The sequence below is a fragment of the Geotrypetes seraphini genome, chromosome 5 (assembly GCF_902459505.1).
Source record: "Geotrypetes seraphini chromosome 5, aGeoSer1.1, whole genome shotgun sequence".
Classification (NCBI taxonomy): domain Eukaryota; kingdom Metazoa; phylum Chordata; class Amphibia; order Gymnophiona; family Dermophiidae; genus Geotrypetes; species Geotrypetes seraphini.
In genome coordinates, this window is record NC_047088.1 from 164,313,067 (window position 1) to 164,332,007 (window position 18,941).

Sequence of the window (18,941 nt, forward strand, 5' to 3'; positions counted from 1 at the left end):
AGACGGGAATTATGTGGAAACAGATTCCGAAAAAGCCAAACTACTGAACGATTACTTCTGCTCAATCTTTACCTGCGAGGCACCTGGACACGGGCCACAGCTGGAAGCAAAGCCAAGCAAGGAAGACCCATTTCAGAATTTTGGGTTCTCACCAGCTGATGTTTACAGTGAACTGTCAAGACTCAAGGTGAGCAAAGCCATGGGACCAGACAAATTGCACCCAAGAGTTCTCAGAGAGCTGTGCGATGTCCTCGCGGAACCGTTAGCCATGCTCTTCAATCTCTCCCTAAGTACGGGGAGAGTCTCCCTGGACTGGAAAACAGCTAACGTCGTTCCTCTGCACAAAAAGGGCTGCAGAGCGGAGGCTGCGAATTACAGACCAGTGAGTCTCACATCAATAGTGTGTAAACTCATGGAAACACTACTTAAATGTAAATTAGACACGATTTTGGATGAGGGGAATCTAAGGGATCCTAGTCAACATGGATTCACTAGGGGTAGGTCATGCCAATCCAATCTTATCAGCTTCTTTGATTGGGTAACAGGAAAGCTAGACTCGGGAGAGTCTCTGGACATAGTGTACTTGGATTTCAGTAAGGCTTTCGACAGCGTCCCACACCGCAGACTATTAAACAAGATGAAATCGATGGGGTTAGGTGAGACACTAATTGCATGGGTCAATGATTGGCTGAGTGGAAGACGTCAGAGGGTGGTGGTCAACGGCACCCTCTCTGAGACATCGGAGGTGACCAGCGGAGTGCCACAGGGCTCGGTCCTGGGTCCACTCCTTTTTAACATATTCATAAGAGACTTGACCCGAGGGCTGCAGGGTAAAGTAACTCTATTCGCTGATGACGCCAAACTATGTAATATAGTAAGTGAAAGCAATCTGCAGGATAGTATGACGCAGGATCTGCTTACGTTGGAAAACTGGTCCTCGACATGGCAGCTGGGCTTCAACGCTAAGAAATGTAAGGTTATGCATCTCGGTAGCAGAAATCCATGCAAACCTTACACCTTAAATGGAGAAACACTAGCTAGGACTTCAGAAGAAAGAGACTTGGGAGTAATCATCAGTGCAGACATGAAGGCCGCCAAACAAGTAGAGAAGGCCTCATCCAAAGCAAGGCAACTTATGGGATGTATCAATAGAAGCTTCGTTAGCCGCAAATCTGAAGTCATAATGCCACTGTACAGAACCATGGTGAGATCTCATCTGGAGTACTGTGTGCAATTCTGGAGGCCACATTACCGTAAAGACGTGCTTAGAGTTGAGTCAGTTCAGCGGATGGCCACTAGGATGATCTCGGGGCTCAAGGGTCTCTCATACGAAGAAAGACTAAACAAATTGCAGCTCTACACTCTAGAGGAACGCAGGGAGAGGGGGGACATGATTGAGACATTTAAATGCATCACGGGACGTGTCGAGGTGGAAGAAGATATCTTCTTTCTCAAGCCATGGTCACAAGGGGGCATCCGCTCAAACTCAGAGGAGGGAAATTCGATCCAAGTTTATCCAAGTTTATTAAATAGTTTGATTAAACGTCTAATCTACATTCTAGGCGATGTACAAAATAGTACAAATGTTTAAAAACATAGAAAATTACATATACAAACAATATTTCGAAAACAAACCACAACCAAAATAAAATATTAATTTCTAAGTACGATATGGGAACAATAGGAGAGTTCTTTAAAGGGTACAATCTATATCAAATTCAAAATACAAAGGTAAAAACATTAGGTGGGAAAAGGAACTTAAAAATAAGGCAATAAAAAGTAAAAAGGGATCATTTATTCGCTAAAAGCATCGATAAAAAGGAAACTTTTAAGTTGAGTCTTGAATTTGTCTAGGTTCTTTTCTTCTCTTAAGTAAAGTGGGAGATCATTCCAAGACTGGGGAGCAGTCACTGAGAAAATAGTGAGGCGTCTCGTATTGATGACTCTTAATGAGGGAATGGCCAATAAATGTTGGTCCTGAGATCTCAGTGTTCTTGAAGTAGTGTATGGAATTAAAACTCTAAAAATAAAAGCGGGAGTTTGAAATATTAGAGTTTTAAAAGTTAGTAAGCAAATTTTATATTCATTAAGTAAAGGTGTGACATGGTCAAATTTTTTTGCTTTGTGAATAATTTTAATAGCGGCGTTCTGAATTATTTGAAGACGTCAGATTTCTTTTTGTGACAAGCCTTTGAATAAGGCATTGCAGTAATCAAGTTTGGAAATGACTAAAGAATGTATTAGAATATTGAGAGATTTTGCGCATAAGAATTTGACGTAAGGAAGTATTACTTCACAGAAAGGGTTGTAGATCACTGGAACAAGCTTCCAGAGCAGGTGATCAAGGCCACCAGCGTGCTTGATTTTAAGAATAAATGGGATGCCCTAGTGGGATCCTTACGAGGGTCGAGTTAAGGAACTAGGTCATTAGTACTCAGACTTAATGGGGTGGGTCAGTAGAATGGGCAGACTTGATGGGCTATAGTCCTTTTCTGCCGTCATCTTTCTATGTTTCTATGGGTGTACCGATAGATAGGACCCTGAAACCGTCAGCACAATGTGCGGCAGCAGTGAAGAAAGTAAATAGAATGCTAGGCATGATAAAGAAGGGAATTACGAGTAGATCAGAGAAAGGTATAATACCGCTCTACAGAGCCATGGTAAGACCGCACCTGGAATACTGCGTCCAGCATTGGTCTCTATACCTAAAGAAGGATATAAAACTGCTAGAGAGGGCGCAGAGACAAGCAACGAAGCTAGTGAAAGGTATGGAGAACCTGGACTATGAGGAACTACTTAGGAGACTGGGGTTGTTCTCCCTTGAGAAGATGAGACTGCGAGGGGATCTGATCGAGACTTTCAAAATACTGAAAGGATTCGACAAAATGGAGCAGGGAAAGCAGTTATTTACAATGTCCAGTGTGACACGGACAAGAGGACATAGACTGAAGCTGAGGGGGGACAGGTCCAGGACGAATATCAGGAAGTTCTGTTTCATGCAGTGAGTAGTGGACACCTGGAATGCTCTCCAAGAGGAAGTAATTGCAGAATCCACCGTTCTAGGATTTAAGGGTAAACTAGATGCACATCTCCTTAAGAGTGGCATAGAGTGATACGGGTAAGGATAAATTAGATGCACATCTCCCTTGAGAAGCATACAGTGATATGGGGACTAAAACTATGCCAGGGTATACCTGGCAGGGTCTCCGCGTGTGCGGATCACCGAACTTGATGGACCCAGGGTCTGATCCGGAGATGGCAATTCTTATGTTCTTATTGGAAGAAAATAGGGAGAGTAAGATAAATTTGAAAGATGCCAAGGGAGGATGCTTCTTTAAGTATGAAATTTCCTTGGCAAAAAGCCGTGTCTCTGTAAGAAATAGTAGGTCTAGTGATCTGTTATCAAATCCTTAATTAGATATTGTTTGTATTTAATGGAATGTACATTTAAGAGGGCAAATTGTAATGAGATAATTAATTCAGAGGATTGTTGATTGGAAGGAGTAGGAGGTGCAATGTAAGAAAGATGTCTTATCTGAGGTACTGCTATGATGTGTGACCTGGCAGGCTAGTGTCACCCAGAGTACTAATGCAAGCGTGAGAACAACGTGAAAAATTTGGACTGTAGTCATTGTAGGAAAGAAAAGAAGAACAGAACTTTGGGCATATTCATGCGTGCAGAAAAGAGTGCGTCCTGCAAATTGTGTGAACTCCTTAGGTGTTAGTTAGATTAATGGAAGGCTGGCTATGATGTCACTTTCAGGAGTGAGTAGGTGGATCCAGGTTCACCACATTCACAGTAGCATGAGAGGGAAGCCAGAAATGTAACACCAGGGGCTCCTTTTACAATGACGCGCTAGCGGTTTTAGCGCGCGCTAGCCGCTACGGCCTCCTCTTAAGCAGGCGGTAGTTTTTCAGGTAGCACGCGCTATAGCACGTGCTAATCCGGTGCATGCGCTAAAAGGAGCCCCAGGTCTGTAAGGCACAAACAGAAACACAATAGAATACTAGTAAGCAGGTAGAGTAGAATGAGATACACCTGGGGAGCTGTCTATATCCTATATCTCCTGGGAAAAGATATTTTTCTAACCTTTTTCTTTTCCTATAAATCAATTTCTATTCCTTGTCCATAGGTCTGCATAAGTAGAAGTACAACATATTACAGCCATTTAGTAGATGTTGCTCCAAAGGATGGATTGATTGATTGTTATAGTATTTGATGAACCACCCTCCATAAAATTAGACATGAGTGGTTTACAATAGCCAGAGAATATCTGTAACACATTAAAAACAGGGGGAAACCAGATACAGATTTGAGATGATACAACTAGGAGGGAATGAAAAGCCCAACAGCAAAATACAAAGAAAGTATAATAGAACTCAAGAGTGCATGAAGGATATAATATGCAGAACTTTACCGGTTGTACCTCAGGAGTCAAGAATAAGAATGAATGCATGCAGTGTTAAGTCAGAAGAAAATGTAGTCTTGATCTGGTGGTAATGTAATATCCTCTGCCTCTAGAGTAGGGTTTCTTAACCTGGGGGGTCCATGGATGGGTTTCAGGGGGTCCTTGAGGATCAGTTAAAAATTAACATTTATATTCACTATACAGCCCAGTACTGTTGATTTTTCTCACAGATAACGAGAGAGTAGATGTAGTAGTAGTAGTAGTAGTAGTAATGGTAGTAGAAAATGTAGTAGTAGTAGATCTGTTTTAATTTGCACAAGAGGATGAGTGGCCATTACTTTTTGCATAAAAAAGGTGTGTATTTTTAGATTGTTTACTTTAAAGTTTAATAATACTTTGTGCATGTCATATATGTATTAGACAATCAAATTTCGATTAATAAACTACATTATATTCATTGCATGCAAAGTTGTGTTTATGTGAATATTTCTGATGAAAGGGGGCCATAGCTTTCATCAGATTCTTAAAGGGGTCCATGACTTAAAAAAGGTTAAGAATCACTGCTCTGGAGCAATTTCACCTAAGTTAAAGTGAGATTGCTGTACCTTAGAATTAACACCCCTTTTTTCAAAACCGTGGAAGCGGTTTTTAGCGCAGGCCAGCATACTGAATGCTCTGCGCTGCTCCTCACACTCAAAGAGTTCCTATGAGCGTCGGGAGCAGTGTAGTTTTGTAAAAAGAGGGGGGATAAATCTAAACTCTTTAGATTTAATTCTAAGAAATATAAGGTAATACATTTGGGCTGCAAAAACTTGAGGGAATGATAAAATTTAGGGGGTGAAGAATTTTTTTGCATGAAAGAGGAACTGGACAGGCAGATAGATAAGGGCGACCCGGTCGACATTGTATATCTGGACTTTCACAAGGCGTTCGACAAGGTTCCGCATAAATGACTACTTCGTAAAATTGCGACCCATGGATTCGAGGGAGAAATACTCACATGGATTAAAAACTGGCTGGAGCATAGGAAACAGAGAGTAGGGGTAAATGGGCAATACTCAGACTGGAAGAGTGTCACCAGTGGGGTGCCGCAGGGCTCGGTGCTTTATAAACGATCTGAACATAGGTACGATGAGCAAGGTGATTAAATTTGCGGACAACACAAAGTTATTCAGAGTAGTGAAGACGCAGGGGGATTGCGAAGATCTACAACGTGACATAACCAGGCTCGAGGAATGGGCATCGACATGGCAGATGAGATTCAACATGGATAAATGTAAAGTGATGCATGTTGGTAACAAAAATCTCAGGCAAGAGTACAAGATGTCCGGGGCGGTACTTGGAGAGACCTCCCAAGAAAGGGACTTGGGAGTTCTGATCGACAAGTCGATGAAGCCGTCTACGCAATGTGCGGTGTCGGCGAAAAGGGCGAACAGAATGCTAGGAATGATAAAGAAGGGGATAACAAACAGATCAGAAAAGGTTATCATGCCACTGTACCAGGCCATGGTGTGCTCTCACCTGGAGTACTGCGTCCAGCACTGGTTGCTGTACATGAAGAAGGACACGGTACTACTCGAAAGGGTCCAGAGAAGAGCGACTAAGATGGTTAAGGGGTTCGAGGAGCTGCCGTAAAGTGACAGATTAGAGAAACTGGGCCTCTTCTCCCTCGAACAGAGGAGATTGAGAGGGGACATGATCGAAACATTCAAGATACTGAAGGGGATAGACTTAGTAGATAAGGACAGGTTGCTCACCTCTCCAAGGTAGGGAGAACGAGAGGGCACTCTTTAAAGTTGGAAGGGGATAGATTCCGTACAAACGTAAGGAAGTTCTTCTTCACCCAGAGAGTGGTGGAAAACTGGAACGGTCTCCCCGAGGCTGTCATAGGGGAAAACACCCTCCAGGGATTCAAGACAAAGTTAGACAAGTTCCTACTGAACAAGGATGTATGCTGGTAGGGCTAGTGTCAGTTAGGGCACTGATCTTTAACCAATAGGGCCGCTGCGTGAGCGGACTGCTGGGCATGATGGACCACTGGTCTGACCCAGCAGCGGCACTTCTTATGTTCATATGTTCTTATGGACTTAGGTTTGGGTGTGATAGTATGTGATGATCTTAAGGTGACCAAACATGTTGAAAAGGTGACAGCGAGAGCTAGAAGGATGTAAAGGTGCTTAGGGAGAGTTATGGCCAGTAGGATAAAGGAGGTATTGATGCCCCTGTGTAAGACTCTGGTGAGACCCCCATTTAGAATATTGTATACAATTCTGGAGACTGCACCTTCAAAAAGGTCCAGAGGAACGCTACTAAAATAGTCGATGGTCTTCATCATAAGGTGCATGGGGAGAGACAAAGATCTCAATTGTATACTTTGAAAGAATGGTGGGAGAGGGAAGATAGGTATTTAAAATCTTTATCATATGTGGCATAAATATGTATGAGTCGAGTCTCTTTCATTTGAAAGGAAGCTCCTGAATGAGAGGGCATAGGATGAGGTTAAGAGGTGACAGGCTCAGGAGTAATCTAAGGGCCTTAAACAACTCCCCAAGATGCACCGGGGAGCGGAAGGCCCATTTTGAAGAGGCGGGCCAGCTGGCCGTAGGCAGTAGGTATCCCTCTGGTCAGCCAACTAATTCAAGGTAAAGAGGAGAGGAGTCAGAGGAATGGGATGGGGGTGTTATGTGGCAGAGAGAGAATGGCATGTCTCCCACTGCTGGGGGGTTTGTTTGCGGCGGAGAGAATGAGCATCTCTCCTGCTTCTGGTGGGGTTCGCTTAGCGGTGGGAGACAGTGGGCATCTCTCCCATTGCAGGGGGGGGGTGTTTGTGGCGGGAGAGAATGGGCATCTTTCCCGCTGCTGAGGTTTTAAACAGTGCTGTCACTGTATCAGCACTCCTGGACAAGTCGCTGATTTTTGTCGCCAAAAGCCAACGCCGCTCTTAGAAAATGGCTTGGCAATTTTAAAGAATCCACTGGAGTGCTCATTTTAATGTTGACGAGCCCATTTGCATGGCTGTGTCAGAGACTTCTAGAAAGCTCACTAAATACACAGAGATAACCCATTTTGACAATCTGCCGCTAAAATGTGTGCAGGCTAAACTGTCAGAAACCAGTTTAGCAACCACATTAAAGTTTTGAGAATCTGGGCCAGAGTGTTCTATAATGAAGACTCTAGATCACTGTTCTTCAACCTTTTTACACCTATGGACCAGCGGGAAAAAAAAAATTATTTTATGGACCGGCAAACTACTAGGACTGAAATTTAAAAACCCCGTTTCCGCGAGCTCGGTCCTCGCAAACCATCTGATCCCATCCGCCCAAGCCTCAGTTATGATTTTATACTGAATGTATTTTATTAAAGTATAAAAAGAAACAATATTCTGTACAAGTGTCATTTTATAAATACAAATAATACAGAGCAAGGATCAACAAAACCCCTGTCTCCCCTCCCCTTCATATATATCCCCTCTACTATCAAGAAAACTGAATAAGCCAAATAATTACATAATGCTACACAGAAATATCATGCTAACAGAATACCTCAGTCACACATAGCAGGAATAGGGTGAGGGGAGTGCAACTAGGGCAACTGCCCCTCTGGTCAGAGAGAGCCCTAAGCCACTGCCTGGACTTTGCAGTTCCCAGTTATGTCTAACACCAGCTCTAGCAGGATATATATTTCAAATCTGATATAATCTAATCACAAAATAGAAATAAAATTATTTGTTTCTACCTTTTGTTGTCTCTGGTTTCTGCTTTCATCTTCTTTTCACTCTCTTCCTTCCAGCGTCTGCCCTCTCTGTCTCTTCAATCCAGCATCTGCCCCTTCCATCTACTGTCTGACCTCTCCCCCTTCAATATGGTATTTGTCTTCTTTCTATGCCCCTCTCCCTTTTCCATCCAGCCTATGCCCCTCTCTCCTTTTTACATGATTCACTCCAGCTTCACTGCTCTCTTCATTTTTATCTCTCCTACACCAGATCTAGCATCTTTGTCCCTCTCAATTTCTCTGCTGACCCCCCTCCCATCTCATTCCTGTCTCTCCCCTTCCCCTCCTCTAATCTCCCTGTAAGCTGTTTCCTTCCTTTTTTTTCTCCCTTCCCTCCTCCCCCTGTCCAGCAGTAACTCTCTTCCCTTTCCTTTCCCTCCTCCCCTCCCAGCAGCATCTCTCCTTCTCCCTCCCTCCAAGTCCAGTAGCAGCTGTCCATTTTTCCCCCTTGCCCAGCAGCTTCCCAGACTCCTTTCCCTCCTCCCCTCCCAGCAGCATCTCTCCTTCTCCCTCTCCAGGTCCAGTAGCAGCTGTCCCTTTTTTTTTCACCATGCCCAGCAGCTTCCCAGACTCCTTTCCCTCCTCTCCTCCCTGTCCAGGTCCAGTAACAGCTGTCCCTTTTTTTTCACCATGCCCAGCATCTTCCCAGACTCCTTTCCCTCCTCCCCTCCCAGCAGCATCTCTCCTCCCTCTCCAGGTCCAGTAACAGCTGTCCCTTTTTTTTTCACCATGCCCAGCAGCATCCCAGACTCCTTTCCCTCCTCCCCTCCCAGCAGCATCTCTTCTCCCTCTCCGGGTCCAGTAACAGCTGTCCCTTTTTTTTTTCACCATGCCCAGCAGCTTTCTCCCCTCCCAGCAGCTCTCCTTACTTGCCAGCGCTGCGATTCAGTAAGGCAACCTCGGGTCCTTTGTTGGGTCGCACCGCCTCTGAGGAAAGTGGAAGTTGCATCATCAGAGGTGGCCCGACTCAGCAAAAGCTCCAAGGCTTCCTTCTTCAATCGCTGCGTTTGTAAGGAGAGCCGCTGGGAGGGGAGAAAGCACAGTGTGAGGCTCCCTATTAACTCTCCAGTCCTGCGCGAAGGACAGCTCCTTGATCTTGCTGGTCCTGCGCGGACCGGCAGGAAATTGAAGATGTTGATCTCGCCGGTCCTGCGCGGACCGGCAGGAATTTTCTGTGGACCGGCACCAGTCCGCGGACCGGTGGTTGAAGAACTGTGCTCTAGATAACAGAAGATAGGGTGATCTCCAGCCTAATTTGAGTGGGGAAGGAGACAGTAGAGAGATTGCTCTTGGGAGGACAGGTTGTTCACCCTCTCCAAGGTAGAGAGAATGAGAGGGCACTCTCTAAAGTTAAAAGGGGATAGATTACGTACAAAGGTAAGGAAGTTCTTCACCCAGAGAGTGGTAGAAAACTGGAATGCTCTTCCGGAGGCTGTTATAGGGGAAAACACCCTCCAGGGATTCAAGACAAAGTTAGACAAGTTCCTGCTGAATCAGAATGTATGCAGGTAAGGCTAATATCAGTTAGGGCACTGGTCTTTGACCTAAGGGCTGCCGCGTGAGCAGACTGCTGGGCAGGATGGACCACTGGTCTGACCCGCAGCGGCAATTCTTATGTTCTTATAAGCATTTAACAGAAATTAGCCAGAAAATTTAAATCCATATACTCCACCAAGTCAAGGTAAATATGGAAATCAGTTGTGGATGGGGAATCAGGCAATTTTAGATTGGATTTGAATTGATCCTAATTGGTTCACCCATGATTAGATCATGCATTCTGGAAATTTTGAAACCTTTAACGTTCAAAGCAGATGTTATAAGCAGTTATACACAGTGTAACTGGTGGAGCTTTTTTTTTGGTCACCTCAGATTTATCACATGGCTGTCCAGCCTCTATCTCTGATTATATATGCAAAATAAAAACCATATATCAAAATAATGCGCTACACATTGAGTCATTTGCTAACTGTTTACTTTGTATTTCTGCTCTCACATCTTCATTCACTCTCATTTTTTAACAGCATGGAAGAATGTGAAGCTCTTTGTACCAGGCTAGCTATTATGGTGAATGGCAAGTTCCAGTGTATCGGTACACTGCAACATATAAAACACAGGTCAGAAACAAACACATTTCAGGTTAATGGTTAACCTGTAGGCTGATAGAGTGGCCAGGTTTTTTGGCATTTATAATGCCTTTGTTTACATAGGAGGCTAGCAGAAATTCACAAAAGATGCCAGAACTAAATATTACCATATCACCTCCTGACTTTATTTATTTATTTATTTAAAATATCTACAGACTACAACTACCCACACTTCTAAATAGTGTACAGTGAAAATATACATAATAAAATCAACACAATAAGATACTTTATACTGTTCTCCCAGGGAGCTCAGTATGGTTTACATGAATTTATTCAGGTATTGAAGCATTTTTCCCTGTCTGTCCTGGTAGGCTCACAATCTACCTGGGGCAATGGGGAGACTAAATGACTTTCCAAGGGTCACAAGGAGCAGTGTAGGTTTGAACCCACAACCTCAGGGTGCTGAGGCTGTAGCTTTGACCACTGCGCCACATGCTCCCTTCTAAGCTGGGGTAAGCACTAGTGCATACTTACCACAACTTGAAAGACCTTATCACAGGACTCGATGAAGTATCCTATAGAAATTTTGCACTCGGTGTAGCACAGCACATGCTAATATACACACACATATACATATATATATATATATATATATATATATAATTTTTTTTTTTTTTTTGCAGAGGGGGCATGTCTGGGAGGTGGAAAGTGGGCATTTCTACACTAATCAGTATATCAGCAATGCTGACAAGCTAACTGATTAGCAAGTGAACCCTTATCATCTTCAAAATAGGTAGAGTTAAGGACTCACGTTTTAATCTTTTTTAATGGTCATACACTAATGGCACATGGCCACTAATGCCAGAAATTAGAAATCAGCCATTTTCCAGCTAAGGGAAGAAATGACCCTATCACGTGGGAAACACCTGTATAAGAGCATGCTAAAGTCACTTTTTTCCTGCATCCTTGTAAAAGGACTCCTTAAAATAGTATCACATAACATTGTAGCAGTATAGTATAGACTTAAATCCATAACCCTACTCTCCACTGCCCACCAACCCAGCCAGCAGATTAACTGTTCCTCTTAACTATATCCATGACATCCTTTTTGTCTGTCTTGTCAATTTAGATTGTAAGATCTAAATCATACCTCCATACCTTTTATTTTAAAACAATTTTTATTGATGAACAAACAATCCAACAGCAGTAGTAGACATCATACCACCTTTCCAAAACCATACAACAAACATCAATAGAACAATTCAAAGAAGGTATCACAGAGATGAAATCATCAAATTTTTCCTTTCTTATATAAAGAAAAATACCCTAATTCTCCTCCCCTCACCATCCATCCTGTGAAACAGCAAAAGGTAGAACACAACATTCCAGGGGCCAGTATTCTTAGGACTCCTGGAGATCAAAGGATACCCCCCTCAACAGTCAAAAATACTGACTCCCTTAGGCTAAACCAAAAAGCAGATAAAGGTACCCAACAAATTCCAAGACTTAGCCAAAGCAAAACCCCAATCCTATATCTTTTTAAATCCCTGCCTCCCTTGCAAGATGGCTCTCATACTCAACGGCAAATAGGTCAGCAGCACAGAGGTCAGGTGCGAGCTTTCCGTGCACCCGCCTGGCCCTGCGCTGTTTTCTGGCGTCAATTCTCATGAGTCCCATGAGAACTGATGCCAGCCTTTCAGAAAGCGGCAGCGGGCCCAAGCGGGATCGCATAAAGCTCGCTTCTGACCTCCACACTCCTGACCTGTGCGCCGCTGAGTACGAGAGCCATCTAGCGAGGGAGGGATACACGCTGGACCACCAGGCTGTTTAAAAAAGGAACCTGCGGTGGCGGTGTTTGTTTTAAAAAGGAGCGGCGGCGCGGGTGTATGTTTTAAAAAGGGCGGGGGGGGTTTACAACACTACAGGGGTGTGTACAAATTTTGTATCTTCTCTACATAAGACACACCAATATTTCGACCCATTTTTGGGTGGAAAAAAAGCGCATCTTTTGGAGTGAAAAATACGGTGGTAGTAGTAGTAGTAGTAATCAAATTATTTTTCATCAAGGCTCAGTTCTCAATCACCGAATGCCTGATGAAAAAAAACCAGTCTCTTGGACTATTTTCTAAAGGTATCGCAGTCTTCTAACATTCTGATTTCATCTGGCAATTTTTATCCATTCAAAAGGCCCAGCTAGAGTAAAACAGTTTTACATGTCTCTGTCAATCAATGTTAACTAGCACTGGTAATTGCAGAAGCCTAACACTTTCAAAACATACAGGTCATTGAGGCAAATAGGGCTTCATAGTTGTAGTCATATAAGAGGGTGCTTCCCTGGAGAATATTTTTTAAAATCAAACATGATAATTTAAATTTAACACACCAGTATATTGGCAATCCATGAAATGAAAAATGTCTATGGATATTACTCTTTGTTAATGATTTCTCTGCATGTATTGGATGGAAATTTCTAGCCATGCAATGATTTCTGAAGAAACCCTTTAAAAAATATATATATAAGAATTCCTATGCCATAAGATTATTTTCTTAATTATAAATTATAAGTCTGAAGCTAATAGTTTATACTTACCCCATCCTTTACTAACATGTAGTGCAAGTTTTAACGCCGGCAGTGGCGGTAACTGCTACGATGCTCATAGGAATTTACTGCCTCTGCCGGCGCTAAAACCCACACTATGCATTAGTAAAGGAGGGGGTTAATTAGGCTAAAATGTTTATTTTTCCTGCTTAGTTAATTTTTATTTTTATTAAGTTTGTAATAAATCACAAGTAAACACTTGTAACAGAAAAACAGAAATTAATTAAATACATAAGGAAAATATTAATAGAAATATTAATAACATCTTTCTTTCTTAGATCACCACTAGGGGGAGGTGACCAAAATCCTATGGAGAAGATATTTAAAAAATATTTAAGAAGAAAACAGATTACAGTTAACAAACCCACAAAATCCTTATCCAATTAAGAATGTAAATCACTAGAAATCTTTTTAAGGTCAAGAAAGGTTCATAATTGCTTTGGCACAAAAAAGGTGTACTTTATCCCCAAAATATCTGAACAAACATTTACATGGATATCCCTTTACTTCTCAGATACGATTAGACAAAAATTCCTTTCTATGATCTTGAGTAATCTTAGATATGTCTGGATAAATCCAAATCCTTTGACCTTTTTATGCTCCACACATAATTGTATTCTTAGCTAATGGCATTTCTTCTGTGATATAACATAATATAGTAACATAGCAAATGACATGTATATACTCGTAAAATCATTTATCAAGATCTTTCACTGTGTTTCATACTGATTTTTTTTTCCTTATTACCGTATATTGTTACTGTAGGTTTGGAAGTGGATTTACTGTGACGATGCACATGAAAGATGGAGAAGGCCACGCTGATACAATTACTCAGTTCATGTGCATGCATTTCCCAAACACATATTTAAAGGTGGGTAAGAGATAAGAGGGTTGATAATTAAGAGAAGATTCACTGTGAGGTAGCACTTAAAAGCTATAATGGTAGACATCCATACGGCAAATCAGTTCTGATTCTATCAGAGTCATATCCAAACCTCTCTTAACATCATTAGAAATAAATCTAAACTATTTGTCCTGGTTTCTCAAAAAAAAAAAAAGTTAATGATTTACTAAATTAAAAACTAAGGGCTCCTTTTACAAAGGCATGCTAGCAGTTTTAGTGCATGCTAGCCGCTACCACCTCCTTTTAAGCAGGCGGTAATTTTTCAACTAGCTTGCGCTATAGAGCGCACTAATCTTGTGCGTGCGCTAAAAACGCTAGCGCACCTTAGTAAAAGAAGCCCTAAGGTTTGCAAGCTAATTTGATGAATATGCAAAAATGTTTGCAAATTTACAAAATTAGGGCCATGCCCTTGGATTCTGAATAAGTCACCCAAAGTTGGGTTTGTAAATTTAGGCACCAATTGCAAACTGGCACATAAACTAGTTTATTAAGCACTAAGAATCAATAATTGGTGATCACAAGCACTTAATTGACAGTAAATGGGAGTTATGTGCAGGGGATGGAACTCCTCTCGTATAAGGAAAGACTACAAAGGTTAGGGCTCTTCACCTTGGAAAAGAGACAGCTGAGGCGAGATATGATTGAAGTCTACAAAATCCTGAGTGGAGTAGAACGGGTACAAGTGGATCGATTTTTCATGCTGCGAAAAATTACAAAGAATAGAGTATACTCGATGAAGTTACAGGAAATATTTTTTAAACCAATAGGAGGAAATATTTTTTCAGAGAATAGTTAAGCTCTGGAACGTGTTGCCAGCGGTTGTGGTAAGAACGGATAATATAGCTGGTTTTAAGAAGGGAAAAGTCCATAGTCTATTATTGAGAAAGACATGGGGGAAAGCCACTTCTTGCCCTAGATCGGTAGCATAGAATGTTGCTACTCTTTGGGTTTTGGCCAGGTACTAGTGACCTGGATTGGCCACCATGAGAATGGGCTAGTGGGCTTGATGGACCTTTGGTCTGACCCAGTATGGCTATTCTTAGGTTCTTATCTCCCCTACGCTCCAAAGGAGGTTTGGCTACAGGAGGGGAATAGGAGGGTTGGAGCATTCTCAGAATGTAGGCAGTGTTATATAATACCTGCATTTACATGCCTAACTGCCATTAATTGGGCACAGCATTTGCACCAGCCTTTGGAAGGCATACGTGCTTGCATCTAAAAGTTATGTATGACATACATGCTAAGCTAGTATTCTGTAAAGGGTACGGATTATGATGCAGTGGTTAGAGCTACAGCCTCAGCACCCTGAGGTTGTGGGTTCAAATCCCAAGCTGCTCCTTGTGACCCTGGGCAAGTCACTTAATCTCCCCATTGCCCCAGGTACACTAGATAGAGTTTGAGCCCGCTGGGACAGATGGGGAAATATGATAAAGTACCTGAATGTAAAACCACTTAGGATATAAGTGGTATATAAATTTAAAAAAAGAATGTGTTCAATTCCCCCCATGGGGTGTTACCACATTAGTATATGCCAATGCATCTTATTGGTAAATAGATTCCATTGTATAAAATGAGATCTGTGGTAAATAATGCACTTCAGCATACTTTAGTACCATATGGTACCATACTTTAGTAAATCTAGTCCTTAGTTTGTCAAACAGTCTTTCAAAATTCCAATAAGAATTTTCATAAATTTCAAATCTGTATCCAATTTCATGTTAGTTTTCCAATCTTTGTTATTTTACAGTCAGTTATTTTACGGACCTCGCACGGATTTCACAAACTATCAAACACACACCCAATTTTTTTTAAAAAATTTATATTTATTGATTTGTTTGTCTTTTCTGTCCTCCCAAAAGAGTTTGAACTCTTTCTAGATTTACTGGGAAAATGCTTTGACCAAACTTTTCGAGAAAATCTCGAAACTCAATCAAACTTGAAACCAGGCCATAATATGCCTGTTTGAGTTTAACTTGAATCATTCATATGTCTTATTTTAGCCAATCTCAATTCAGTTTATTTACGAGGTGATGTAAGACATTTGCAGAAAGGATATTTATTTTGTTTTATATTCTACAAAATTCATAGGTATACTATATTATATACTGGAGCAAATTCCTAGAGCAAATACTCCTTGAGCAAACCCCAGATATCCTTTTTTTTGCAAAATCAATGCAAACTGTGGGCTTCTGGCAGCAGCCACATTAAAAGGTATCAAGAGTCTCTGATTAATTGATATAGCTGAATGGACTATTAGGCCCATCATAACTTGCAGATGGTAGAAGGGCAAATTTCACAGAAACCACCAATTTACAGTATTTTGCACCTGAGCAATTGGTGGAGAATTCAGACAATATATTACAAGTATTTAAACTAGAGGGTATGGGTGACAAACAGAAGCAGGTGAGTTCAAGAAGTCACCCCTGCAAAAGCAAAAGTTGGACAACAGTGAAAGAAATAATAACAAACTAGGGTTACCAGATGTCCAGGAAAACCCGGACATGTCCTCTTTTAAGAGGAGTGTCCTGGATGGACTTTCTCAGCAGTTTGTCCGGGTTTTGGAAAGCCACGATGAGCTCCAGACGCATCTGAAGGACATTTGAGCATGTGCGGGTGATGTCACACACATCCGCACATGTTTCAGGCCCTCTTGACGTGACTGGAGCTTGTCAGGGAAGAAGAGAGGAGTTTTAGAGGGGCGGGGTTAGAGGCTGAACTGGGAGGGGCTAGGGCAGAGCCAAAGGTAGAACCGGGTGGAGCTGGGTGAAATGGGGCGGAGCTAATGTCTGGATTTTTGCGGCCTGAAAAATGGTAACCCTAACATAAACCATCTTTGCAAATCATTTATCAGCAACAATGTAGAAGTGGAGACTAGGCAAAAAGCTATGAAAAAAGGTTAAAGAATCAATAAAATATAGCTGAAAGCAATGAGCATGAATGCTTGCGGTCTAAGCAACAAACTGTAGGATTTTCAAGCCTTGGTATTAGAGGCAGATTTAGATTTTGTTGCTATCACAGACACATGGTTCAATGCCTTCCATAAATGGGCCATAACTATGTCGGGCTAAAATCTTTTTAGGAAAGACAAAGATGACCCAAAAGGTGTGCAAGTAATACTGAATGTGAAAAATAATATAAAGCAGCTTTAATTCACGGCAGCTGTGGAAAAGAGGAAGCAGTATGGATTTTCTTGGAGAAAGAAGATGGAACTAGTTCACTTGGCTGTCATCTAAAGACCTCTGACACAAACAAAGAATCTGGACATTGATCTGCTTGTAGATATCCAAAAGCTAGGAATGAAAATTGGTGGACAGGGGTGCTCTTGCTGGGAGATTTCAACTTGCCAGATACGGATTGGAATGTTCTAACTGCAGAATCAGAAAGAAGTAGAGAGATCGCAGATGGTTCAGACAAATGGTGATGGAACTCGCAAGAGAAGGGGTGATGCAGGATCTCATGCTCACAAATGGAGAAACTGTATCTAATACCTGGGTGGGTGCACTGGTGGGCAGTTGTGATCATTTACATGTAATGATTCAGTACAGAAGCTAAAGTGGAGTACTCGTAGACATACAAAATGCAAAGTCCTGGATTTCAAACATGTTGACTTTACTAAAATGAGAAAGTACCTGACTAAAATGCTGGCAGGATGGAAGGTTTTAAGAGAAAACTAGCAGATTGCTATTCAGCCTATTGCAGTCAGTGTTGATTTTTTTTTAAGTGCCACCTACCAAGTTAAAAGGATCTATAGAAAAGGCAACAGATCTTTATGGAAGAAAAAGAAACTAATAGTTTCACCAAACAAGTGTCTGAGGGAATAAAGGTCAAAGAAGTGGCATTTATAAAATATAGAAGAATGCAAAAAGTCTCTGCTCCAAAGGTTGTCTGAGAAAAATGAATAAAGGCTCCCATCTTATATATATGAAGTATCAGGCATGGTGGGGACAATTGGAGACATCATCGGAATCTGCAGAAAGTGGTATTTGCATCTATAATGAAAGTGCTGCTCATATCTTTTAACCAAATTAAAATCAACTTTTCAGGGCGAAAACAAACATTAATTATTTTATTTATCTTGATAGGAGTCTCCAAGGCACCTTGAAAGGAGGGAAGTAAAACAACAAAAAAAGGATAGTATAGGGAAAACACTTCCTCTTAATGCATTAAATTGAGAAAAAAAGACTGATAGATTGGAACCATTGGAACCAGGCTACTGTATAGCCTGTTGGTCAATCCTTATTTCTTTGTGTTCAAGTATGGCAACCACCAAACTTTGCCAAAAATTAATAGAATAATTGCCTTTGATAGTTGCTGTTTCAGTAAGTCAGAAACAGTGCTTTTCACATTATCAAGCAAATGTTCTGGTACCATAACTGAATTATGAATCTACTCTGAGGAAAACATAAAAGCAATTACCTCTGTGTGACTAGAAGGCAATAATTTGTTCTCTTTAAAATCAAATCATCTCTGACCTAATGAAAAGTTCCATTAGAAATCTGAATTTCACAAGTGCTTTGATTTCCTTTTCCTAAATGATTGACTACCTTCCTTGAAAAACAGCTTAAAACATGCACAATCATTATATCAGAAAGGGTACAGAAGAAAAAAAAACACCCTTCTTGTTCTATCAGGGTTTCCGCAGCTGGCATGCTTGTTGCAGGTTTCTGGGTCTCGCATCTTGTCAGGTAGAAACCGATGTTTTAACCATCATGCTGTGGTTTTCTTCAAGGTATGCTGTGAGGTCTGCGGTTTATCATTTTAATTAATGGGCCCACTGACCTGATTGGGAACAGTGCAAACCGTTGATTACCAATTTAAAATTTGGTGGGAAAATAAGTTGGTCTCTTCTTTAATGTCCATAGAATAGAAATGTCTCTGGTGAGTTTAAAGATGTTCTCCTCGTGAAACTGAGTTATATGTTCTCTGAGGGTTTTTGCAGTTGGCATCGTGCTTGTTACAGATTTCCAAGTGGAAAAATCAGTTGGTCCCTTCTTTTTTTGCATAAAATGGATATAGTGGTGATTACGGAGATGTGGTTCATGGAGAAACATGACTGGGATATAGTTATACTGGGCTATAATATGTTCAGAAAAGACAGGGTAGGAAGAAAAGGAGGGGGAGTAGCATTATATGTTAAAGAACATATTAAAGCCACACAATTGCAGGATCTGCAG

At 41.4% G+C, this 18,941-nt stretch overlaps 1 protein-coding gene across 5 annotated transcripts in view; it reads left to right on the forward strand.

The window, feature by feature from the left end:
- The window catches only part of ABCA12 (ATP binding cassette subfamily A member 12), a 604,574-nt gene that overhangs the window by 554,831 nt on the left and 30,802 nt on the right, over positions 1-18,941 (forward strand). For all 5 annotated transcript variants that reach the window (XM_033946149.1, XM_033946152.1, XM_033946153.1 and 2 more), the window contains 2 exons: positions 10,202-10,294; positions 13,629-13,734. In XM_033946149.1, coding sequence (XP_033802040.1) covers positions 10,202-10,294; positions 13,629-13,734 — 199 coding nt within the window. The remainder of the gene's footprint in view (positions 1-10,201; positions 10,295-13,628; positions 13,735-18,941) is intronic.